Source organism: Alosa pseudoharengus, unplaced genomic scaffold (genome assembly GCF_046254945.1).
Source record: "Alosa pseudoharengus isolate Yale_2024_CS ecotype anadromous, Long Island Sound unplaced genomic scaffold, YU_APseudo_1.1 YU_APseudo_1.1_scf_19, whole genome shotgun sequence".
Classification (NCBI taxonomy): Eukaryota; Metazoa; Chordata; class Actinopteri; order Clupeiformes; family Clupeidae; genus Alosa; species Alosa pseudoharengus.
Window position 1 is genome coordinate 9819704 of NW_027468657.1, and position 27222 is coordinate 9846925.

A 27222-nucleotide genomic window follows, 5' to 3' on the forward strand; every position below is an offset into this window, starting at 1 on the left:
ACTTTACTGTATTGATGCTTTACTGTATTGATCTAATTTCGGGCAGACCGCGCAACACTGTGCGCTATGTAGATCGTTTCTCGTACCATTTAATTTCTCAAAATTTAGGTCTACTAGGCCCACAATAACGTTATCACCAAATACATCTTTTATTTGTAGTTGATCAACCACAAAGAGCATAGGCCTACTGTGCACAGTGCACTGACGACTGTAGCAGCCCAAGGTAACCAGTTGTTGTAGATGAGAGGCAACCCCTTGTTTCAGATAGCCTGGACAACATGTTACCTGGGTGTTGCCTACGTTATTAATTAATGGTAGCCTACAATAGTTAATTGATTCGCGTAACATATTAGTTGGCTAAAAGAGTAGGGAATCAGGATGGATAGAGTCACGCGTGTGTTGCTTTTGCGGGATCGAATCCAGTTTAATGCTTTTCAAAACATATATTTTTTTACATGTCTTTTGTCCGAGTGGCTGTAATGTAGCCGAGCGCTCATGGCGTATGAAAAGCGACTTCAAACCGCCTAAAACAACTTGTTTGTGAATGTCTGCAGCGCATGCATTCCATCAACTTTATTCGCATTATACCTTATGCGCATCGAGAGTTAATCCACCCCCCTCTAGCGAATCAAATATAGATGCGCATTAGGATTTTTGATGCGCATTTCACGTGTTTCCAACCGGGATCTCTTATTCGAATAGATTAAATGCGCATTAGGAAGTTGGATGGAAACACGCTAATAGTTGTCTAAGCCTCTATAGCGTAGCCTGTTAAAAACGTCGCAGAAGCCTACCCAAGGCTACAGATTAATTCTGAACAGTTATTTCTCTACTGGCTCAATTATCACACCACTGTTTTGATTTGCGTAGTTGCGTTAACCCAACACTGACAATAATGTAGACAGCAAATTTCAATTTCGATTTTCGTTACCACCGTGTAGTCAAGCCTTAAGACATACCCAAGTAGCCTAAATCGAGGTAATGTTTAATTATGCATGATTTATTTTGTTATTGAATTCGTAGGCTGGGATTACTCTCGGCAAGTCTCCTGCTTTTTCAGAAGGGGGGCGGCAGGCAGAGCGATGTACAGTGGCAGAGCGACGCACAGTGGCTGAAAGTGGTACTAAAGCTTCACGCAGCTTCACGGCCTCGTAATGCGCGAATGAAGTGGTCATTTGAAATCGATGCCCACTGTATCTATCTATCGAAACTTGTTTATTTCCCCTCAAAAATAGGTAATTGAGCACTGTAATGGTTATGACCATATAATGACTATGTAACTACTGTGCATGGAAACGGTCCAAATGATGCCTAAGCTTGCACGTTACTGAAAGCTAGCTCGTGCTGAAGTATTGTGGGAATTCAGTTGCTGCAGGAAAAGGCAAACAGAGTAGTGTGCAGATGTGGCAGTACAAACTTTGAATTTAGATGGTTTCTTCACAGCTAATTAGTAGAAAATGCATCGTTTTGTCACGTAAGGACTCTGTAAGATCCATGTAAAAATCGGCCGGATTTCTCAAGATTATATTCAAGGCTACACTTGAAACATTCAAGGCAGAAATGGCCTGGCAATGTGAATGACAGTCTTCAGACTATGAATCAGGATGCTATTGAATTCCTTAATATGCATTCTCTAACAAAAATGAAGATAATTCAGATGTATATGATGTGTTCAAAGTTTTAAATGTTTAACTTTTATTTGTCATACATTTGATATACAGGAGTACAGAAGTATTCAAATAGCTGTCACATGGTCTCTCTCCTTCTTCCTTTAAATGCATATGATACAATATAGCCATAGTACATAGAGGGACATTTAGGATAAAGACATCAAACACAATATACACTTCTACAATGACCACCATAAAACCTCTTCACCAGTATCACATTTACATTACAGAGTTAGATAGTTTCTGTTTGCGTTGAGCATTCTGAGAGAGAAAGAATAACGGGATATTGTCACGGATGACCGACCAGGGCGTAAACATCTGTTACTCCTTTGGGTTTTTTAGTTTTTCCTTTCTTATTTACTTTGCAATATGTTGGGTCTTCTGCCACCTGGTCTACAAATGGGAACATAAATGTATGAGTAGATTCATTTGCACATGGTATATATTTCAAGTGGGTCTGTGTATGATTTGGTCCGTGTATGATTCGTTCATTTTATATTCAATTGAGAATCCAAAATGAAAAAAAATATGACTGGTTATTTCATTGTTTCTTTATGATTGTGATACAAACAAACAAATAACGTGATGTTTGTCAGACTTATTATTTTATGGTCAGATCAAAAGTAGAACATTTAAAAAAACAGACTCAGGGCCTTAACTGATTTTGATATTTCATTTTTCCAATTTCTGTGACCTGGAAGTCAATCCGACAGATTTAGTGACTTTTGGCCATCCCTAGGGATACTAGGGATACGCTTGCCAGCATCGTTCAACAAGCACATTGATCAAAGGAAAGTGCTACAACTTAATTTAGCAGCAGAGCAAATAATTCAAATCGAGCATAGCATAGGCCTACAAGTTAGAAAAGCCTATTCGTTTAGACCAGGGGTGTCAAACTCATAGTAGGTAGTAGGCCGGATTTGTAGGAATGAGACCTCCTGGGGGGCCATCATTGTCATGATCATTATGATTTTTCCCCATGGGTATTCGAGTGTTATTTGATGATATCAAATGAGCAAACAAGTACAAATAATGTACTGCTGTTCTTTCTCTCCTGAAATGCCCTACTTCCATGTTCCACTTCTTCTTTCCTGAGGACGGTTTGTAGTGCTAGGTTTAATCAATTTATCATATTTCTTTAATCAATTTATTGAAGTCTGATTTAATAACACTGCAAAACAGAAGCAGCAGCTGGCAATGGAAGTCAACAAATCATTTCTGGGTAAATCTGTCGGATTGACTTCCAGGTCACAGAAATCGGAAAAAATAAATATCAAAATCACTTTTGGCCTTCAGGCCATCTTTTAAATGTTCTACTTTTGACCTGGCCAGGAAAACAAAAGTCTGACAAAACAAAGTGTTATTTGTTTGTTTGTATCACATTCATAAACAAATAATGAAATAAGTCCTTTTTTCATTTTGGATTCTCAATTGAATATCAAATGAATGAATCATACACAGACCCAAGTTACTTCATAGCTTTTGTTGTGAATGTGTTAACATGTTTTTTTTGTTGGTTTTTTTTTAGTGCAGTTTTATGCCTTCATGCATTCACTCTGTTAAGGTTACTATTAGTAGTTGTATACTGAAAAAGGCGCATGTCTTCGGTTGCAGCTTTGCTATGTATTTGAATTTCCACTGAGAAAGTGGAAAGTTCTCACAGACATGCATGCACTATGTATAGCAAGCCCATGCACAGTGTGCACCTACAACACACTGTCAGTTGAGCTAAGCTATGAGCCTCATCCATTCTGGTAGACCACAGCCGCTCACAACTGTCTCATGATGTTGGAGGCTTATCTGTTGTGGTAGACCACAGCTACTGAGGACTGTCTTGTGCATACTGTAAGCTTGCCTATTTATTAATGTAGCAGAATAGATGGCTCAGAAACATGTCACCCAAATCAGGAGCAACGGTTTTAGTGCTATAGTTCACCACGAAAACACACACACGCACACACACAAATGCACACACACATGCACACACACACACTTATACACACATGCACACAGAAAGACACATACACACACACACACACACACACATGCACACACAAAGACACACAATAATGTCACTTGTGTAGTCCTTAAAACCGCACACTATTACCAGTTCAGCTGAACTCGAGTGGTCTTCCGTTCTCATCTACGCCTCATCAGCCTACATGTGTATTCATGGGTTTCATCAGGTCCCTATCCACAGGTGTATAAAATCAATCACCTTGATTATCAGTGCAGACTGCATGGTGCTTGATTAATACACCTGTGGAAAGGGACCTGATGAAACCCATGAATAGGAAAGTCATAAAAGTAAGAGAGAGAAAAACTGTTGACTTTTGGTCACATCAAACTAGGGACCTAGGAGGGACCTTACCTTGATTTTGTACCATGCTGTACACAGTGTCAATGGTACTACTACAGAGAGAAACAGGTACCATTAGGTGACATCCTTTTCAACACGTTCAATATAATATAATATACGTAATATAATATAATATAATATAATATAATATAATATAATATAGTAAACTGTAATTTCAAACAAATCTATCTGATAGGCAATGTGCTCATTGATTAAGAATGAATAAATCAGTTGTTAAAGTACCTGACGGCAGCAGCTGTGTTTTGACCTGTGAGTGAATAAGGGATTGCAGTTAAGTTCTAAAACAGAACACCCAAGATGGCGGACTCACAGACACAGAGACGTGGAAAAGCACCACAGAAACAAACATGACTGTGTTTAGCCATATGACAAGATCACGACGAGACATTGATGAACTACAGGAAACAGTGAAGATGCAGCTACCTTGAAGATCTGATATTGAGGCGTATCCTGCAATTTCCTCATATGTTGCCATGCTGTCGAGCACAAATGGATTATTTGCATATGCATGTTCAACACAGACAGTGTACACTAAACAAAGCCAATACAGCCATGTGTATATTTGTGCTATTTGGAGAGTGTGAAGTTGTGAAATACCAAAGTGACATTACTGTAACCCACAAGGTTAAATGACCTTTCAACTCCCTAACACACACACAAACACTCTCACTTACCTTTGATGTTGTTGTTCAGTTCCTCCTGCTGTTTAAAGTTCAAAGAGAAAACAAAACATGTGTAAGAGCATGGGGTTAAAGTGTGTGTGTGTGGGGGGGGGGGGGGGCAGGGAGGAACCTCAGATAAATATATTCTTTCATTCCAACAATATAGAGCCATGATATTGTTAAAATAAATGGGGAGTTATTTTTTTGCGTGTACAGAGGTGACCAAGAAAAGCTAGCAATTCTTGTCCAAAAAGTATTGCTACACCATGATACTCAATATGTTGTCCAACGGGGAGTCATTTTTTCCCTGTTGCACCGACACTCCACACAACAGATTTTAGGGTTCCCCCACCTGCCAAATCCCACTTTAACCACTGTGTAAGAGTGCATGTTCATTTTAGCACAATCACTTAAGCAACAAATGAGAAACTAACCTGGCATATGACCCTGAGTCCCACTAGAAAAGAGGATGAGGGATTTTCCATGTGGTAAATATCAACATGTATTAAAGCTGTGTTGTTCTTTAATTAATATTTAATCAATATTAAAAGTGTATATATACCCTTGTCTCTGTCGTCCTCTGTCTGACCATATCACTGCAACAGACAACAGTCATGTTAGTAATGTTCCACAAACCTCTTCTTTAAGGAACACATGAACTTTTTTAGAAGTTAGCTTATTTTTAAGTCTGCCCGGATTCGGAGGGTGTCATAATGATCCTACACTTTCAATTTCGTGCAGTTTTGACCATGTCAGCCAGAGATATTGTGATGAAAACACCTAATTTTTTGCTTTTTCATTTTTAACTAGGTGGCGCTATACATGAAATAAGTGGTAATGGGATGGGTTGACATGGCCCCTTAAGACCAACATACAAAAAAGGTGGTCCTCCTAGGCCCTACGGTTCTCGAGATATTCACAGAAAACTGTCTCCGGCCACCTACAGGCCAGTTGGGGTATAGTAACATAAATTAATTTATTGTGTGGCCCCCCATGAACGGAATTCCACGAAACTTGCTGTGCATTCAGAGGGTGTCATAATGATCCTACACTTCCAATTTCGTGCAGTTTTGACTATTTTAGGTCACAGATACCTGCGATTACAACACCTCATTTTTACTTTTTTGTGTTTAACTAGGTGGCGCTATACATTAAATGAGTGGTTATGGAATGGGTTGAAATGGCCCCTTGAGATCAACATACAAAAAAAGGTGGTCCTCCTAAACCCTACGGTTCTCGAGATATTCACAGAAAACTGTGTCTGCCCTACCCTCCTTTCGGGGGGTCCAGTCCAGCGGGGGGGATACAGATAAAAAATAAAAAAAACGATGGTTCCATGCTATCCATGTGGGGTTACATGCCCACCAAGTTTTGTGTACCCCGGTCTTTCAGTGTCCCGGGACGGAAATTTGGCCATGCGAAAAAGAAAAGAAAAAAAATCTGACTAAACCACAGCTTCGCTGTGCGGCGGTCATAATAAGATGATACATATAGTTTTCTTATCTGTGCATGCAGTAACCCAATCTGACAGCATCTGCCTTGCATAATTCACTGGAAGTGGGTTACGCCAGTTAGCCTAGCTATAGCATTAGTTATAGTTATTGAACACACAAAGAAGAGAAGGGTGTGTGTCCTAGCTCTGGAGTAGACGGCAAATAAACGCATTTCCTAAAACGTTGATGTGTTCCTTTAAGTTCATACATTCAGACAACTGCTCCATTACTGCACTCCATCAATATGTCGCCAATCAAAAAACAATCTTTGAATTTCCAGCAATCAAATCACCAAAAGCATGGCAGCATCCAATAGAGAAGGTGTTCCTATTGCAATGTAGGCTAGTCAAGTCAAGTAGGCTAGTCAAGTAATATAAACTTAATATAGTTTTTATGTGAACCTGTTTAAGCCTTTTGCATTCCAAACCATGAATTCCAAATATGTGGCCCTATGGTTTAAATTAGTCATACCAAGAAGAACATGGCACATAATTGTATTAGTTCCATGTATCAGGACATTGTATCAAAGACACTCTGAAGCCAAATGACAATTTGATTTTAATCACAGTTTATCAAACAACAGTCCTTCTACCGGTCCATCATACTCACAGCGTCTCAGGCGATCCCTTTGCTGATATCCTAAGAGTGCTGCTAGGACCAGCAGGAAGATCACTGTCATGGCTGCAAGGCCTGCTGAGGATTCTGATCCACTGGACTCCTGAGAAACATCTGGGTCTGTGAAGTTAAGCAAGAGTAGAAAGTAATTTATTTTGCTCAGATGTCCTTGGGCTTGTCTAGGTGTGTCAAGCTACTTACATGAAATTAATATAAAAGTGTGAAAATGTCAAAGTGAAATGTAAAAAATATGTAAAAGTGTCAAAAATGTTTTTTTTTGCATTCTGTAGATAGGTGGTGAAAGCAGACAAGAGACAATAGACAAGTACAGTAGATGAGTATATAATGAGTAATATGATTGAAAGTCTTACCAACGACTTTGTGAAAGACAGAGACTGCTGCTGGGCTTGAACGACATTGTGGAGTAACCATTTTAGCTGGTGAATATACACAACTGTAGTGACCTGACACAGGTTTCTCCACAGTGAAATTCACTCCATCTGTTGCTGGAAACATCTGGATCCCTAGTCCATCCTTGCAAAGGTACATGTGGAATTGACCAGGCTCAGGATTCTCAATGGAACAGGTGATTTGTAGAGGGTCTCCTTTGAGTACTGTCGTCTTATGACGAGAAATATGTGCTGGGTGGCATAGCTCTTGTTTGTTGGGATTGCAGACCATATGAACACTCTGGTTAGACATCACTCCACATTTTATTGGTTGAAAATGCATAACTACATGGTTTATTTCAAATAAATGGTGAGTTTGGTGCAGGGCCACATTTTTTTGCTTTTAAATGACCCGTAAAATATGGGTGAATCTGATCAAAGAATATGATGCGAACACATACTGTGATACAATCCACCCCTCTGATCACCACCCCCTCCACATATTATGTTTCCTCCACATATGTTCCCTCCACACATTATGTTCCCTTCACACATTATGTTTCCATGAAGATTCAGGTTGCTGGAGTTGCTGTGGCTTATTGTGAGCGATTTCAATTTTTTACAGTAGTTATAAACTAAAAACTGTACACTGTAGTCTGTATGTGAACCTTGCAATTATCCCTTTACACAACTGGCCAATGAACTGCAGGCCAGCTGTGAGGTCTCTGTTGGGTTGGTGGATATGTTGATGGATGTGCTTGGGGATAAAGGATTATTACCTTAGGAGATGAGCTCTCTTGCTCTTCTGCTCTGCCCCTGGCTTGAGGTGACTCTCTCTTTTCTTCTGGCCCCTCTCTCTCTCTCTCTCTCTCTCTCTCTATTTTTTGCATGATGCATTGTTTTACGAGCTAAGAAATCTAGACGCACCCTAGCGGCAGCAAATGTAATTTGCAGCCAGGATAGTCTAGCAACACTGTAGTCTAGTTAGCTGTAGTGGATATACTGTTGTAGTTAGCTGTAGTGGGTATACTGTGATCAAATGTTAATACATATCCTTGCCTATTTTAAGTGGGTATACTGAGATTGTGATGCTTTTTAAGTGGTGGGGAAAACCAGGAGGAATTAAACACTTTTTAATTAAACGTAATTTACAAATACATTGTAAAACACTGACAGCTAATATTTTGCCACTAGCAACCTACTCTGTACTCTGTCCTCTGTCAAATACAGTACTACAGTTGCATTTTCATCTCTGAACAAAACCGCTCAGGAGTTATTTAAGCAGAAGTCGAACGTGCGTTTTGTTTCATTTGTCCCTCCTGGCTGAGACAAAAGAAACAGTATGGGGGATGAAAGAAACATACAGCTTTAGCTGTAAACTTCCCACAACTTCAAATTTTGACAATGTATATCATGAATGGTAGGCTATACTGCGTATCACGTAGACTACACCATGGGCTTAACATAATGACGACATATAATCCTTGTGCATTCACTGCTACTTGAAAACAAAGAAGATGGATGCTGCTGCTGGCAAACAGGGGTCTTTGAATTGCGACTCGTTAAGCTTTTTTTTAAGCTGGCAAACGTCTGATCAACCAGCCAACTAGCTCCGCTGGTGGGAAAACGCATGGAACTCATGAGTTGTAGCGCTATCCTATTGTGTGCAAAGGGACTTTGAAAGACAACCGTTTATCGCGCCCCTCGCATTGAGCAGTGCCTATGGTAAGTTCCCAGACCCTACATCTTGATGTGGGTCTGGCTCGTCAGGCTAGGAAAATCCTACTTTCAGGTCAAAACTAAACACTTCACACAAAACCATTCAATCTGAAAAAACAAACTTTGCCTTCAGACATAACTCACAAGACCTCAAAAACACACTGTTACACTGTACACACTGGTGAGATCCAAAAGAGTATCAAATACTTGCTACTGCAATGCTGCATCATATAAGCTCTCCCAGACTTGGGAGCTACTTTCAGCATTAAAATGCTTTGTGAATTCCTCTTAGTCAAAAAGTTGAGGCATTTCTCCCAAATTCAATGGTTCTCTGCTACTAAATTTTTTTGAGAATACGGGCCCAGAGGCATACAAAATGCAGTATAAAAAAAACCTGTTCCTAGTCTCCCATAGCTACAATTTTTGCAATGAAAATTTAAAAATCAGAAATGGGATTAGTTTGTACTTACCACAGTCCGCATTCAAATCCTCAGCTGATAACACTAACAGAGACACAGAAAAAACACATAATCCTTTTAGCATAAATAATATGCTATACAGTGTAAAAACTACAGGTTATATATTCTACTGACACTCACATAGGATAGCTAGAGTGAGAAACATTGTGATGTTTCTATTCCAGTCTAAGGCTACGCTGTTAAGGCCACGCTGCTAAGACCACAAGGCCACTGCTAGGTCTGTTCTCATGTAAACTATCTTAGATGGACACAGGTCATATAGGTGGACTGAAATAAGAGTGTCTGAGGCCATGCAACGCATGGGCGGATTATGAACTTTCGGGCCCCTGGGCCCAGATGTATTAAGGGCCCCCCAGTTATTGTCTTATATGTGGGAGGGGGGGTTTGGGGGTCCTCCCCCAGAATTTTTTTAATTTGTTTGATGTGATTTCCTGTATTCTGGTGCATTTTGGGGATGGCCAATACTAAATTCAATCAGATTCATAGCCTACATCCTGATTTGTTAATAATGAGGCAATGATTCCATGCAAAGGCTTGGGCTTCAGGGCCCCCTGACCCCTTGGGCCCCTGGGCCTGGGCCCGGTAGGCCCATGCAGTAATCCATCCCTGATGCAACGTCTATATTGGAGTACAGTTACAACAGAGTTCCTATTCACAAAGCATTCTTATCTTACCGCTAAGAGACCTCCACAATAGCACTGATCATTTTTAACTAGTTTTCTCTTAGAACTTATTCACAACTCTACCCATGACAGTGAGGAGAAATGACAAATCCTAAAATTAAATAATTTTGCTTGCAATTACAGTACTTCAATGATTAACTGATGAGTGACAGGCCTGTGCTAGTTACTGTAGGTATGCCCCACATAAGTACCATGAATAATGACAAACAAACAACAAACAAACAAACACATAAATAAATATAAAGAATAGGGTACAAATGCAATACTAACAGAACAAGTCTAAAGAAGAAAATAGGAGTCCCAAAGTTAAGACTGACACCTCCATTATGTTTAAAAGTCTCTCTTAATTCAGCTACTTCTAGCCTTAAGATTCTATGTGAATACATGCTCTTGTGTAACAGAAATTACAGTAAGTGTTGCTGTTTGACAAATTGCATTTTCTCTATTTTTCATGGTCAGGGTAAACACTGTATATCTCAAAATATTAGATTAGATTAGATTAGATTAGATTAGATTGGATTAGATTCAACTTTATTGCATTGTGCAGAGTACAAGTACAAAGACAACAAAATGCAGTTTGCGTCTAATCAGAAGTGCAAAAAAAGCAGAAAAGTGCAATGTGATATACAAAGTATAGACAGGTGATGCATAGACAGGACAAGAAATATAATGCAGTGTAGACAGTAGTATACAGTTGGTTTACAGGTGGTTTAAAGTAATATAAATTAAATATAAATGTGCAGTGTATTAGCAGCAGTTAATGTACCTTATAAGAGCAGAATAAATATGGCTATGTAATATGAACAATGCATGAACAACATGTATGTGCAATGTAGTAGCAGTAACATTAGAATAGTAGTAAGAATAATATAGGTATATGCAATTTATTAAAATAATATATTATAAGAAAAACAGAATAAATATGGTTATTCAGTATTAATCATATAGACTGACATGTACAGCTATGTGCATGCAGTACCATTGTAGTGCAGAAACAGTAACATTATAAGAGTAATAAGTGTATGTGCAGGATGAATAGTATGAAGAGCAGTGAAAATGGCTATGCTATCTATATGTGTAATTACAGTATGTACATTTGTAAATAAATAGAACACTATCTAGGTTGCCAAAATATATAATTATGTTGGATAACATCTGGTCAAATAAGTGCAAAAAATACCACTTGTAGGCACAAAACAAAATAATGAAATAATGATATTTCAAAGGGGTTATTTCTTTAGGCCTCATGAAACAGTGCTTATCCTGATTGAAAAACGACCCTTATGCAAATCTATTCTACATACTGTAACGAGAACAATTGAACGTGAACTTCCTTGCAAATGGGCAAATAGGTCTCTTGAGAGCGAGAGAGAGAGAGAAAGAAAGAAGGAAAGACAGACAGAAAGACTGAATGAAAGAAAGAAACAAACAAAGAAACAGAAAGAGAGTTCCTGATTCCCTCTGTAAAATGGGTCATATGAGCCTCAAGATCTAGTGAGTTTAGAACAGCTAAGGGTGTTGTCTATTTGTGGCAGTGAGAATGAAATGTGGTCAACGTGAGGGAGATACGCTGGGTTGTAGAGTGGCATTGAGCGTGCACGATTCAGCCAATCATAATCAAGGACTGTCCGCTTAAGAACTGTATACATGTGATGGTAACCAGTTAGTAGAGAACTCTGCACTGAGTAAACAGTCCTCCTAACATCTCAAGAGATGTGCTAACAACAGATGCAACGTGCAAAACAACAACTTTAGTGCATTTATAAGGCAAAGAGTTCTGGGACAAAGGCCTTTTCATTGTGACAGGCTGACTATTGTAGGAACTATAAATAGAATAGGCCAGGTCATATAGGCTATCCATTTATGGTTTTCATGCCTACTCTACGGCTGTAACAATGGTGTACAAATAATATAGTTAGAGGGGATGCATCCCCTCTATTGAAAACCTGGAGACTTCTTATTAGAGGGGATGCATCCCCTCTATTGAAATCCGAAAACTTCTTCTTATTATTATTTTTCTTTTTACCTTTTTGTGCGCGCTATTCAGCCCAAACCGCTTAACGTACAAATTTGGTTCAAACACCGTTCCGTAGATCTTCCAAGGCTTTACCGTCCTATCCGTTTTTCATTTTTGAGAAGTTTATACTTTTTGAGATATTTGTAATTAAAAGTGTATTTTTCCCCCATAGACTTGAATGGGGGCTGTGATGTCATAATAGAGCCAGCTGCGCTCGTTAAGTAGTTCTCAGAGCAGTTCCCAGGCTAATCAGAACACTGGCACAGGTGTCACCTGTGAGGAATTCAACTGTCTCAGCCTCTAAGCATACAATCTAGCTCTACCTGAACTACACATCCTGTTAAAGTGTTTCCTGTGTGTCAAAATAAAAGTCCCAGCCATATCTCATGCATTCAGCATTATATCTCCAGAACGGCTTGACGTACATGCTTTAAATTTGGTACGAGTGTTTTTATGGACTCAACAATGAAGTGAGTTGAAGTTGGAGGTTGAAGGTCAAATGTCAAGGTCAAAAACACCTGGAGTATGATATCTCAAGAATGCCATGTCACACAAGATTCAAATTTGGTTACTCCAAAAGCACCTTTGCAGGTATCACAATTACCCTACCAAACAGCTAGCAGCAAGCTCAACAGCCTCACCAACACCAGCAGACTGCATCCCCTCGTGTAATTCCTCGGAATTGCATTTCTAGTTATTATTATTTTTCTTTTTACCTTTTTGTGCGCGCTATTCAGCCCAAACCACTTAACGTACAAATTTGGTTCAAACACTGTTCCGTAGATCTTCCAAGGCTTTACCGTCCTATCCGTTTTTCATTTTTGAGCAGTTTATACTTTTTGAGATATTTGTAATTAAAAGTGTATTTTTCCCCCATAGACTTGAATGGGGGCTGTGATGTCATAATAGAGCCAGCTGCGCTCGTTAAGTAGTTCTCAGAGCAGTTCCCAGGCTAATCAGAACACTGGCACAGGTGTCACCTGTGAGGAATTCAACTGTCTCAGCCTCTAAGCATACAATCTAGCTCTACCTGAACTACACATCCTGTTAAAGTGTTTCCTGTGTGTCAAAATAAAAGTCCCAGCCATATCTCATGCATTCAGCATTATATCTCCAGAACGGCTTGACGTACATGCTTCAAATTTGGTACGAGTGTTTTTATGGACTCATAGATGAAGTGAGTTGAAGTTGGAAGCTGAAGGTCAAATGTCAAGGTCAAAAACACCTTGAGTATGATATCTCAAGAATGCCATGTCACACAAGATTCAAATTTGGTTACTCCAAAAGCACCTTTGCAGGTATCACAATTACCCTACCAACCAGCTAGCAGCAAGCTCAACAGCCCCACCAACACCCTAACCAGCAGACTGCATCCCCTCGTGTAATTCCTCGGAATTGCATTTCTAGTTTTAATAGCAATTACACATTGATAAGATAATTATGTAATACTGCATTTTAACTTAAAAAAAATACCAGGCTCTGCTATAATATATCCCTGGAAATATAAAACATCCTCAAGTGTACAATTAGTTTAACATGCGGTTAGAAAATGAACTTACAGTTAGGTTCAGGGTTAGTGTTAACTTGCCTTCGTCAGTTAATACATATTAAACATCTGTTTGAAGAACTGGTACACTGTACCGGATCAGGTGACCCACAACTGTTTTTGAGCACAGGAAAATGATCTCACCCTTAATGTGAATGGAGTTCACTCCCTCTCCTCTCACTTCCATGGGCGTGTATTCATCAACAAACACACAGCTGTAGTTGCCAGAGTCTTTAGTTGTGATGTTTCTGATCATGAAGACAGCATGAGAGTTGTTGTTGTTCCTCTCTGGTGTCACAGGGATGCCAACGCCATTTTTGCTTAGGTGGAAAACAAGATGATCATGATATTCACGTTCAGTTATCTGGCACTGGAGCTGCAGAATCCCTCCTTCGGTTAACACAGTGTTTTCCTCAGAAATGGTTGCAGGATGGATAGCATGGAATCCTGAGTCTGTCAAAAGGAAATTATTGGTCAAAGGCTCTTTCAGTTACCTGTCTGTAACAGTCTATTATTGTCTATTATTGAAACAATGTCTGGTGAATTTATGTTGCAGATAAAATGTTGAACAGTGTACCTATTTCATGTTACTGTCTATAAATCCTTTAAATAAGGTGAAACCATGACTGTAAAGAAACTCTTCTTTACCATGAAGTTTTATGACAACCGAGTTCTTTCCTGTTGAGTGCACGTCTTTGGGTGGTACTTTTTTAGTGGAGTGCACACAACTGTATTTTCCAGAGTCCATGCTTGTGAAGTTATCCAGAGCAAAAGATGGGACATTTTCCTGCATCAGAATTTGCATACGTATGCCAACCCCATCCTTACACAGGTACATGTTCTGAGGATACTCTGATATCTTAGCATCAGATATAGAGCATTTCAGTGTCACACTGTCTCCTTCTTTCACCGAAGTTGTTGATGCAGATATAAGCGCTGGGTGTGTAACAGCACCTTTAAATAAACAAAGAAAATGATGGTACAAATTTGTTTACTTTTGTTCTGTATTTAGTCTAGACAGGCAATTTGTCTGGGGATCAACAACAATCCTATTGTAAAAAGTATGAACCGTATATATAATTGTACGTGTTGGTTAGTGACATGGTGCATGGTTCTAGTCTAGTCTCAATCGCAATCATAGAGTGACTCTCTTACCGGCATTCAACATGGTCATCTGTGCAACCAGGAACGCTAAGCATGGACACAAAATGATAAGACATAAAACATAACGACTTAAATAAGGCACACTACATCTGAACATGAAACAATGACACACAGTAAACAAGCACATGTCATATCAGAGAGTATAAATTATTTAAAAAGTATTTTGGAAACAACAACTTACACATCACAACAACGAGAGAAGCCATTTTTCTTTTTTGTGAGACAGAGACAAGTATTCTAACCACATCCCCACTTGTCAGGAGGACAGCGGATGTATGATATCAAAGAGTTGCAGCTCTGCGACTGTGTGCGTGTGTATTTCTCTACGAAACGTGCTTAAGGAGCATATGCTGTATGTTCTAAGGTAACCTCTATGGTAAAAAATAGCATGGCGGCTCCTTGTTGTAGTCCCTCTGCAGTCTTTCTATGTGACTGTCTTTAACTAGTTAGGGTGCTAACATTGCCAATCAGGAGTTTGAATTCTAGAATGTTAGGATTTAGAAGGTTGAGCACAGCAGGTGGCTAGGGCAAAACAGCGATACATTTATACATTTAGTAGACACTTTTATCCAAAGTAACTTTTATGTCAATTATATTATAAGGGCCATTATCACCAGAGCAACTCAGGGTTAAGATGCCTAAAGAAGATCGTAAGATCGAAACGTTGTGTCTTTTTTCTATTAAAAGTTGAGTCGTTCAAAGGCAGTGTGCAAGTCTTTCACTTTTTCACTTGTATGCCCTTTTTGATTTGGCACCTGCTGAAACACTTTTGGATGTGCGCACTTCATAGTATGCTTCAACTCAGGGTTAAGTGCCTTGCTCAAGGGCACAATACAGGAATTGAACTTTTCAGGCTACTACGTGCTAGCCCAGCTCCTTAGCTGCTACTCTAGCACTGCCCACAAGATCTGGGTGAGAGGATGTGACTAATGCTAACTTTAAGAACAGGTCATATAAGTTCTGTGCTATATTCCCATATTAGGAGTCTTGATAGCACATACAGTCATGATAGGGAGTTGCAGTTCAGTGTATTGCTAAGCTAGGGTAATGGTGTCAGATTGGGTTATTGCATGCACAGAGAAGAGAAGGGTATCCTCTTATTTATTAACTCATGTGTAGACAGCTAATACTGTAAGCTCATTTCCCCCAAAAATGGCATGTTCCTTTAAGACTTTAATCACAGTAAAAGAGTGGTTAAAGGGCAGACCATTTAACATGCCTGTAACTTTTAGCCTGTAGCCTATCCTCAAGTGTGTTGAGACCATCAGACAAAAGTGGGACACCATTGTGTTGTAAGGTTTTGTCTAAACATTATATTATATAACCACCAATATTGTGCGAAGGGTTTCAATTTCAAATACATGTGGATGCTCTTTGAATACACACACACACACACACACACACCTTTTCTGAAAATTACATCATTATGTGATCATGATAACATCTCAGCAATAGTAAGAAGTTTTAGCTTACTAAAATGCATATACAAATCTAGTGCATAGTGATGTTGTAGGGACACATAATTCACAGCCAGCCAGCCTTATCCTGGTCATTTTCATTGTATGATTGTCATTGATTGATGATGCAGGTACCGCAACATTGTTGTGCTTTTGCTGTTAACCAACATGAAGTTGCTTTGTAGCCTACCAATTAAACGTGTCCACATTCAGGTATTTCTAAACCCACTCACAGTGTTTGTTTACTTCCCCTACCGACTCCACTAAATGTTATTATAAGGCTATCAGCGTTAACGCGTTAATCACAATGCGATTAAGGACCAAGCATAACATGTTAATGTTTTTTAATCACATTCAAATTATTGTGTGCTGCCATTTTTTTTTTATTTTACAACGTCACTTATTATGGCTTCTACTATTTTTTATTTCTTGTCCTCAAACTACCAACTTCTGTCCTCCTCCTGTAGTCATGGAGATAATAAACAATGCAATTCTGAACTCCCGGTCGGCTGAATGACGCTTTTTAAGATTCCGTTCTATTTTGTCGGAGCCACTCCATAAAATCCATTGTTCATCCAGTGTTCATCCAGTTAAAAACTTCAGCTCTGATGTGTGTGGTTTCCCACAACATTTGAGGTTGGGAAGTTCGGTCTGGACTCGTTCTGTTGTGGAGCAACTATACCCGAACCAGAGCTGTTCGGACCAATCAAATTAGGCTTTGCACGACAAACACCAAAAACGCTGTGGCTAGAAGCTAGACAAATGGTTTCTAAGACCCGGTTTACACATAGGAAAAATGCATGTGTTTCCATGTGGTTTGGCCTTTCATTTACACGAAAACAGAGGATTTATCACTGAATATTTCTGAAACCTCCGTGGGAATATGTATATGTGGAAAACTCCGGTTTCACTTTCATTAATGTAACTCACAGCCAGGTTATTTTGAGAATGATGACTCTCTTCTGCATTGTCGTAGCCTATAACTGTTAAAACGAGGCAGTTATGAAGAGGCATTGAAACAATTTTTACTAAGACACATTGTAACTTTGGATGCAAAGATTATACTGACACACATTGTTGAAATCGCTGGACGCTTTAGGCTATAGTATAGTATATATACTTTTTTGATCCCGTGAGGGAAATTTGGTCTCTGCATTTAACCCAATCGGTGAATTAGTGAAACACAAACAGCACACAGTGAACACACAGTGAGGTGAAGCACACACTAATCCCGGCGCAGTGAGCTGCCTGCTACAACGGCAGCGCTCAGGGAGCAGTGAGGGGTTAGGTGCCTTGCTCAAGGGCACTTCAGCCGCGGCCCACTGGTCGGGGCTCGAACCGGCAACCCTCCGATTACAAAGTCCAGAGTGCTAACCAGTGGGCCACGGCTGCCCGCGGCTATAGTCTCTCTTCGTGGGTTTATCCTAGTTAATGAGGAGGCTATAATGTTGGCTATGTAATCACTGACAACCGGGACACTTTCACAGTGGTTGGTGTAAACCAGAACATTTTAGCGTCCCTTCAGGCTTGTGTCGGGACACGGGACATGCAACTCAAAATCAGGGCTGTGCCGATTAAACCAGGATGTCTGGTCACCCTGGTGTTTGTTAAACACTTCATTGAAATGGGCTGTAAAGAGGCTACATTTTACATGCACTTGTGCATATATTTCTCAATTTGAAAAGTTCCTTATTTTTAACTGATCTGAAAAATAATGAATATAGGCTATATGGAGTATTTTTTGTTTGTTATGCCCATCATAATGCGTGTAGCCTACATTTTGTGCATGCACTTCTGCTGCAGCATTTATTTCAGCTATATATTTCTGAAGAAAGCATTGCGTTGCCTCAGCCCCACTGCACATATTTTGAAATTAGATTTGAAATAATCAAATACGTCTTAAAGTTAAGTTTATAAAGTTACTTTCTTTGCTTTCATTTTATTCCCAATCAAGATACACTAGTAAGAACTGCTTTACACTGTTAATATGGACTTCTGGAAAGTTCAGAAATGCACTTGAATCATGTGCTAAAATATGTTGTTGATTAATTGTAATTAACAGAAATTCAGCGATTAACCGCTATGCAAGATTTTCACCTTAACATAACCTTTACAAAGCCAATTTAATGGTAAACAAACTTGTAATATGGAAATCGTTCAGCTAGCATAGCCATAAAGCACAGCCATAGCGAGTCGCTAACGAGAGAACAGGCCATGCAACTTCAACATTTTCAAAGACATTATAGGGAGATGCAGCCTAATATTAAACATGTCAAATGTTAATATTAGGGTGCAAAAATCAGCTATTGGATAACTTCACAATCAGGGAAAGTTTTATAGTATCCACATATGTCAGTGTGCCTCAAAATGTTTAATAATTGTAAGTGAATTATTAATAAGTAGAAATAAAAGCACCAGGACAATTGTAACATAATGTTGGCACAAACCACCCTCAAATTCTCAAATTTCTGTCATTTAAAAAAAATCTTTATTGTTTGCAGAAAACTGAAACACACAACATTCCATAATATCTAACCAATTTGTTGTTGGAAAGAAGTGCTCAATTATATGATTTTATTGGAAATAGCAGGGATTTGAAAAAAAAGGATCAATTGTGTCAAATATACAGTTCATTTGACAATATCTCAATATATAATATATAAGTATATTTGCATGTGGAGCACTGCATGGTTAAGTCCTCTCTGGCAGGGATACCATGGGAACTGCTAGGGTCACCATGGGGATGCTCACATGGGGCGGCTCCTCTTGTCCCTCACACACATCTGAAATGTTCAAAAGATGATGCTCAAACATGAACAATTATGGAAGAAGGGCCATATCTGTATTTGTAAAGTCAAACAGATAGTTTGTCCCTAATGAATCATAGCCTAAAGTGATATATTTAATTAATTCTTTACCTTTTCGTCGACAAATACGACTACTGGCCAAAACAACCACAGCTATCATAGCCACTCCAACAGAGCACAGTATCCGAAAGAGGTTCTCATTGCATTGTGGATTCCCTTCAGACTCTAAAACAAAATGGATACCCTAAGCAGTAAATATTCACAGAATATTTATTTACAGAATTTCTAAAAAAAAATGACAAATACACTCACTGACAACAATCACCACGGGTTGTGTATCTAGACAGAAAACCAACAATGTAATGCCATCAGTAATAATCATAGGAGGACATTAGTATCATAGGACATTATATGACATTATGACAAATGTAATGTAATTAATTTCATTCATTAAAGTAAAAAAGCTTTTAAACAATGTTTTGTCAAGTATATCACATCAGTTGGCATGTAATTTCCTGTTTGTGTAATTCTCACCGTAAACCTGCAGGAATACTGCATTTCTTCCACACATGTCCAATTCCTTTGCAGCCAGCAATCTCTGGGACAGCACACAGCTGTAGTTGCCTGAGCCATCTACTTGGACTCGTCCCATATGAAAACGAACTTGTTTCTTCACAGAATCCCATATATTCACATCGGTGATACGGTGATTCTTGCAGAGGTATGCATGAAGGATGTCTGTGTCTGGACTCTCCTCCGAAGTACACCTGAATTCCACCTCTGCCCCTTGACTTACTTTGGATTCATCTACAGCAATTATCGCGGGGTGTAAAAAATCTGTACAAAGAGACTGACAGTAGTGTCTCAGCTTTTTCAGTAAAGTGTCACCACTTAAATGATGTTCTTAATGGAAGCTCGGAAAATGTGACTCCACTGCAAGTTTCTAGTTTGATCGCCATGCATTATGCAGTGAATTTTGGAATGTGTGATAGTAAATGTGACAGCCACTTGTGATAACCACGATTTAGCTAAAAATCAAGGAACACCCTTAATTTCCATGCTCCTAAAACAATATATTGTTTCGCTTGGTTTGGTCCGAACTAAATTGTTTCCCAACCGTGTGTAAACATTCATAGATTTTTTTGAGTGCACAGATACAAAAGACCATTGGCCTGATTTACTAACGGTGTATAAAAATGTGTGTAAACTTGATAGCTCCGGCAAACAAACATCCAAGGTGCTCTACTATTGGTGCACGCTATGGAGGATTCGTTCAAGTGAGCAAGTTAACATGTATTGTCCAACTAGCACATTTGCCTCAATTAATATGCAGAGGACATTTCTACAAAGTGTGCAAAATATTGGGAGGTGAATAAGGGAGGCAAATTAGTTAATTTCACACACATTGCAATTTAACAAGTCGTAAAACAATCCCTGAAGGTTATGATCACATCTGTATGAACATGCATTGTATTAGAATTGTGGATTGTGTCTTTTGCTGGTGTAATAAGAAACTCACCAATCACTTTGATAAAGACTGGCATGTCTCCCTCTACATTGACCTCAGCAGGAGTATGCTTATTCCTTGAGAACACACAGCTGTAGTTTCCTGTATGGTTCAGTGTGGCACTTTTGATTGTAAAAGGGATGTCGTGACTTGTGGTTGTGGCCCTTTGTAGGCCGACTCCATTCTTGCAGAGGTAAACAAACACTCGCTCGTCTGCTTTTGTTAATCCATACGTGCTGCACCTCAAGTCAAAATCTTGGCCTATTGTAACACGTGAAGTAGAGCCATAAATCCGTGCAGGTTCTATATCTGAAAAAATAAATAAATATGAGAAATGGATATGTTTCATTTCGCAGATGCCTTCAAATTTCTTAATTGAATAATGAACTATACATGTCAGTAATTCCATTCAAAAAGTGAAACTTGTATACTATATTCATTCATTACACACAGACTGATATATTTCAAATATTTATTTTTTTTAATTTTCATGATTTTAACTGACAACTAATGAAAACCCAAAATTCAGTATCTCAGAAAATTTGAATATTGTGAAAAGGTTCAATATTGAAGACACCAAGTGCCACATTCTGATCAGCTAATTAACTCAAAACATCTGCAAAGGCCTCTCAGTCTCTCAGTCTAGTTCTGTAGGCTACACAATCATGGAGAAGACTGCTGACTTGACAGTTGTCCAAAAGACGACCATTGACACCTTGCACAAGGAGGGCAAGACACAAAAGGTAATTGCTAAAGAGGCTGGCTGTTCACAGAGCTCTGTGTCCAAGCACATTAATAGAGAGACGAAGGGAAGGAAAAGTTGTGGTAGAAAAAAGTGTACAAGCAATAGGGATAACCACACCCTGGAGAGGATTGTGAAACAAAACCCATTCAAAAATGTGGGGGAGATTCACAAAGAGTGGACTGCAGCTGGAGTCAGTGCTTCAAGAACCACCACGCACAGACGTATGCAAGACATGGGTTTCAGCTGTCGCATTCCTTTTGTCAAGCCACTCTTGAACAAGAGACAATGTCAGAAGCGTCTCGCCTGGGCTAAAGGACTTGAGTGCTGCTGAATGGTCCAAAGTTATGCTCTCTGATGAAAGTAAATTTTGCATTTCCTTTGGAAATCAAGGTCCCAGAGTCTGGAGGAAGAGAGGAGATGCACAGAATCCACGTTGCTTGAAGTCCAGTGTAAAGTTTCCACAGTCAGTGATGATTTGGGGTGCCATGTCTGCTGGTGTTGGTCCACTATGTTTTCTGAGGCCCAGGGGTAACACAGCCGTCTACCAGGAAGTTTTAGAGCACTTCATGCTTCCTGCTGTGGACCAACTTTATGGAGATTTAATTTTCCAACAGGACTTGGTACCTGCATACAGTGCCAAGCTACCAATACCTGGTTTAAGGACCATGGTATCCCTGTTCTTAATTGGCCAGCAAACTCGCCTGACCTAAACCCCCCATACAAATCTATGGGGTATTGTGAAGAGGAAGATGCGATATGCCAGACCCAACAATGCAAAAGAGCTGAAGGCCACTATCAGAGCAACCTGGGCTCTTATAACACCTGAGCAGTGCCATAGACTGATCAACTCCATGCCACGCCGTTCGCGACACGTAAAATTAATTTTAAAAGACTGGTCTATGTTTTTCCGAACGTACGCGCCACTATCACGTCTGGTGTAGCTACTTCCACTGATTATAGTGGAAGCTAATTGTTGCAGCAGATACTACACGAACGGAACGCTTTTACGCGCCTGGTGTAGCTCATACCTAAGTATTGAATGCTGTACGCTCATTCTTTTCATGTTCATACTTTTCAGTTGGCCAACATTTCGAGAAAAAAAAGTGAAAAATGTGGGATTTTCATTATTAGTTGTTAGTTATATTCATCAAAAGTAAAAGAAATAAACATTTGAAATATATCAGTCTGTGTGTAATGAATGAATATAATAGTACAAGTTTCACCTTTTGAATGGAATTACTGACATAAATCCACTTTTTGATGATATTCTTTATTTAATTATATCACCAGCACCTGTATATACATGTATTCATGAAACTATACACTTGCCTGTGCCTTGTGCTATAACCAGATGTGCCAATGTCACTGCTGCAGTTACTGTGTGTTGAAACAATCACATTATGTAAACATCTTTAACATGCTGTACAACTTGACTACCGGTATTACTTTATGTTATGTCTAATTTATGTGTGATGTGTGTGATGATTTGGTGTGTTTATTCTCTGAAAAAAATATTGTACTTACTTGGTAGTAAGAAGTTTACAAACATTGTGATTGCGAGCTTCAAAAAGAAGAATCTTCTCTTGTCTACTGTGAAGTGCAGTGATGGAAGCAAGTTAAAATGGAACTGGAACTGGACCCTCTGCCCCCTCCACACACACACACACACACACACACACACACACACGTCCAGGAACAGCTTCAAAACTTCCTGTCAGTGTTCTGCCTTGTTCCTCCCACCACAATTAATAGCATTAAAAGCTAAAACGTGAATGTCAAACATGAAATTGAAATATGAAAATGAATGTTGGGGATGAACCATACATGTCTTAACACAGGAGCACTAAAACAGTGCGCTTCTACCAAGTCACATGCAAATGCTAACTAAAAGCATGCATCATCACCAAGGCCAAGACCAATTGAGAATAGTCTTACTTGAGGCAAGCCACAAGGTCAAGCTCAAGCCTCAATCAGCTGATCTCAACCAGCTGACCTCTCAGCTGATCCCCTTTTACGCCTACAGTTTGCTAAATGAATGCAGGACACCTGTTTTAAGCTGCTCTAGCCCACCTATATTCTTGCTGCTTCTGCAATACACTTTGCAAGCCAACTCCACCCTAACCTCTCCTTTCATGCTGTGTCTAACTTAGACAATATCATGTTTTTGTCATTGACTACTTTGTTCTGCACCTATATGGGGTGGGTCGCTTAAAACATCACATACGTATATCAGAACATATCAGAATGGACTCATATTAGGCATACTACTGAATCTCCCCCATCTGGAACAAGACCAAGATCCAGACTGTGTGACTTACATTTTGAGCTCATAATATGACATATACCGTTAATAATAGGTGTGTGTGTGAGAGTGTGTCTGCCTGTGTGTGTGTATGAAAAACTAGGTTGTGACAGTGAGCATTTAGTTTAGCTGAATGCTATGTATAGGTCATGGCTCTTTAAAGGCACCCTTAAAGGTTGTATTAGCGATAGCGGGGATACGTCACTTCTGTTGATGTTCAAACAAAACAGAGAGCTAGCTCGCTACTCCCTCCCCCTCCCTCCCGTGGAAATTAACACTCCTAAATGCGCATCTTGTCAGTTATTCGTTGAAACACTTTATTTTGCTTTTGAGTGGGTTGCCAACCCTTGTTGGTAGCAATTGTTTTTGTGTACAGATTTCGGTGCCTACAGAGACACGTTTTTTTGATGGCCTGCTTATAGGACAGACAGCTAGCTGATCGTTAGGTAAGATTAGATGAATGTGATCATTAATGTTTGGGCCTTTTTTGGGCCTGAAATCGCTGATACAACCTTTTAAGAGTTTTTTTTTTCTTTTTCATCGCTTCCTAACTGTAGGGGGACCCTGAGAGCAAATCTTCTTAAGTGCTGAAAGCGCTTCATAGCAGTATTTTGTCTAATTGTAAAATAGATTTTAATCAGGTTTTAAAATCACTGGCGTGTTTGTTTGAGAACATGAGAGATGAGGTTAACTCTTTGACAGAGACAGTAGAATTCAGTTTGTGCGAGAGGGACAGAACAGTGGCCATCGGGTGAACACAGGCAATACAGGAAGATGGGGCAAAGCTCAGGATTGGACATTTCGGGTGAACACAGACAATACAAGAAGATGGAGCAAAGCTCAGGATTGGACATTTCGGGTGAACACAGGCAATACAGTAAGATGGGGCAAAGGGATTGGACATTTCGGGTGGATGTCAGAAGGCAAGTGCAATTTCCCCAGTGTATTGTGATGACTGTGATGACTGCTGTGAGAGCAGACTATTCTAACCATGTCCTTTGAAGATGTCATGGTGGAGGCCATCAAAGGAAGTATGCAGAACTGATAGCAGAAGTAAGGACATGTGGCTGACAAGCACACACAGGACCAGTGGAGATCGGTGTAAGAGGCTTTATAGCAAAGTCAGCCACAAAACTTTTGTTGTATTTTTTAGATGAACTTCATAGTCCCAGAAGGGAAATTTGCGTTGGGTGTGCAGTGCTACATACAGCTGCTTAACATTCAACACGCACCATTGAAATGCAACACAACACAGTCCTGAATCTGTGCAAAAAACTCATTACAACTAAACCGTTATATTGCAGTTCCTCTTACGCCCATATATATTGATGAGAGTGAGAGATTTGTTCTCATTAACAAAATGTTCTCCTTAGGAAATGAGTATTACAGCATATGAAAACATTCAGATAAGTAGTGAGTCTCTCTAATCCACTAATGAGACAATTCTCTGATGAGATTTAAAAAGGTCCAAGTGAACGTTTGGATAAATGCAATTGAAAATCCAGAAGCACCATGAAATATCTTCTCATATAATGTTGTTGTTTTTCATATGTTATATTATTACCAAAAATAATTGACACTCATGAGTACTATTTATCATTCATAGCACAAGAGTTTATTAAAGCAACACCAAATAGTTTTTTATACCTTAAAATAATGTTTCCAAAATCGTTTCAGTGGTTCATCAACTCGTAACAGGGTGAACGGCACTTCTGCATTCGCTTCGCGGCCCTCTATCGGCTATAACCGCACTATGTAAGTTTGCCAGATCGGGTAGCGGATCTGTAGTTCGATGGAACAACACATAAGAAACTACAAATTTGACTTGCATCTGATGTCGCAATACATCGTGCTTTTATAAGTCATGCAAAATATTCTACCTTGTCTGTGGACATTGGTATTTGCAAAGCCGGTGCTGGATAAACAAATAGCGTGCGTGCGACAGAGGGAAAGTTCTTTGGTATTGCTTTAAGGCGCTTAAGCCATTTTATTTCTATATTTCAAGAACAGAGACAGTGCTAAAGTGCTTTAGGGGCAGCCATGGCCTACTGGTTAGCACTTCGGACCTGTAACTGGAGGGTTGCCGGTTCAAACCCCGACCAGTAGGAACGGCTGAAGTGCCCTTGAGCAAGGCACTTCACTGCGCTGGGATTAGTGTGTGCTTCACCTCACTGTGTGTTTCACTAATTCACGGATTGGGATAAATGCAGATACCAAATTTTCCTCACGGGATCAAAAGAGTATACTTATACTTAAATGTATGGCAATACTATTCCACAAGGTGTCTCCCTTCCTCTTTATTGGTGCTGTATGTTGCAGATATTCAAAATGTTTAAGGGTGCTTCACTGGGAGCTGCATCTGAAAGAAAGTTCACAAAACAAAAACAAACATGTTTGAATGTGGGGTAAGGGTGTGACAAGTTTTCTAACATACAGCTGAAGCAGACATGAACTCACGGTCACTCACTGATCTACTTACAGCTCATGCAATATTTTTACAGGAACAGAAAATAACGTCATGAGTACAGAGAGACTCACAACAGAGGAAATACCAAGGAGAAGTTGACAAGCGAAAGACCTTTGTGCCCTGCATGTGCAAAATGGTGGCTTTGCTTTGCCCATTGTTAAGGGTAAACTCCGGTCTTACAAGATTCTAGGGTCTATTTGTGGATGATAGAAAGTGTAAATATTCGTTTGGGACCAAAACAATGTAAATTGGTGTAATTTTTTATGATAAAATCAGTTCCTTAAAGGAACACGCCACCCAATGTCAGTAGTAATATATGTTCTTACCTTAACTTTCACGAGTTGAGTCATACCTCTCCCGTGTCCATACATGCACTCAAACGCTCTGGTGCGTGGCTGGACTGTGTTAGCATGTTGCTATGCTAGCGGGCTTTGACGGCAACTAAGCGTAGAAGTAATCAAAAACATCCACGTTTTACCGACTTAAATACAGTTGCACGAGTAGTTGATAGAAATGCTACGGCCACGCAACATGAAACGTGGCGATTTTCCAAGCGAATAAACCGGAGAACTACAATGTGTGGCGCAATAGCACTTGGGAGTACTTCGACCTAGCGTAGTAGTATTGTTAACACCTAATTGTAGATCCTATCCACCACAGAGTTTAGAATCCATGCTGGATCGACCCTCAGCCTCTCCCTCCCCTCTGAGCGAGAGAGAGGCACACACACTAGAGATGCGCTGATGGGCTATTATTTCAACCATAACTGCATAGCAAAACTTATCATCCATCAGCCATCCATCAACACCAAAGTTTTTTGACCAATTTTCGAAACAGCACCCGCCCACCATCCGCTGGTTGTTTTAATGTAGGCTATATGGGTGATGCAGCGCTGCTGACGTGAGGCTAGAAAGCCCTTGCCTGTTCTAGGAAGACTGATCCAATGCAGCAAATATATTAAAAGGCTAAAGTCGTACATTGGCTATGTTGTAGCCTATCCCCAGAATATCAGCAGCAAACTCAGTCTCTGTCTCGCAAAACAGTCTCCAAATAAAACGCACATCGGCCTGTTGCCTTTTCTACCAGCTTGTGAAAATATATTGTCCAAAATGCTTGATTG

At 39.6% G+C, this 27222-nt stretch overlaps 1 protein-coding gene across 1 annotated transcript; it reads right to left on the reverse strand.

The window, feature by feature from the left end:
• Positions 1–1731: 1731 nt before the first annotated feature.
• On the reverse strand, positions 1732–22966 carry LOC143132250 (uncharacterized). The gene is made up of 16 exons (XM_076291647.1): positions 22858–22966; positions 22663–22710; positions 20601–20897; positions 14809–14844; positions 14302–14607; positions 13798–14106; positions 9399–9431; positions 7192–7476; positions 6815–6940; positions 5275–5308; positions 5147–5169; positions 4725–4752; positions 4474–4526; positions 4273–4297; positions 4042–4082; positions 1732–2063 (listed from the first exon to the last, which is right to left on the reverse strand). The coding sequence occupies exons 1-16, from the start codon at positions 22880–22882 to the stop codon at positions 1960–1962; spliced, it is 1773 nt and encodes a 590-aa protein (XP_076147762.1). The 5' UTR covers positions 22883–22966; the 3' UTR covers positions 1732–1959.
• Between the last annotated feature and the right edge of the window lie 4256 nt (positions 22967–27222).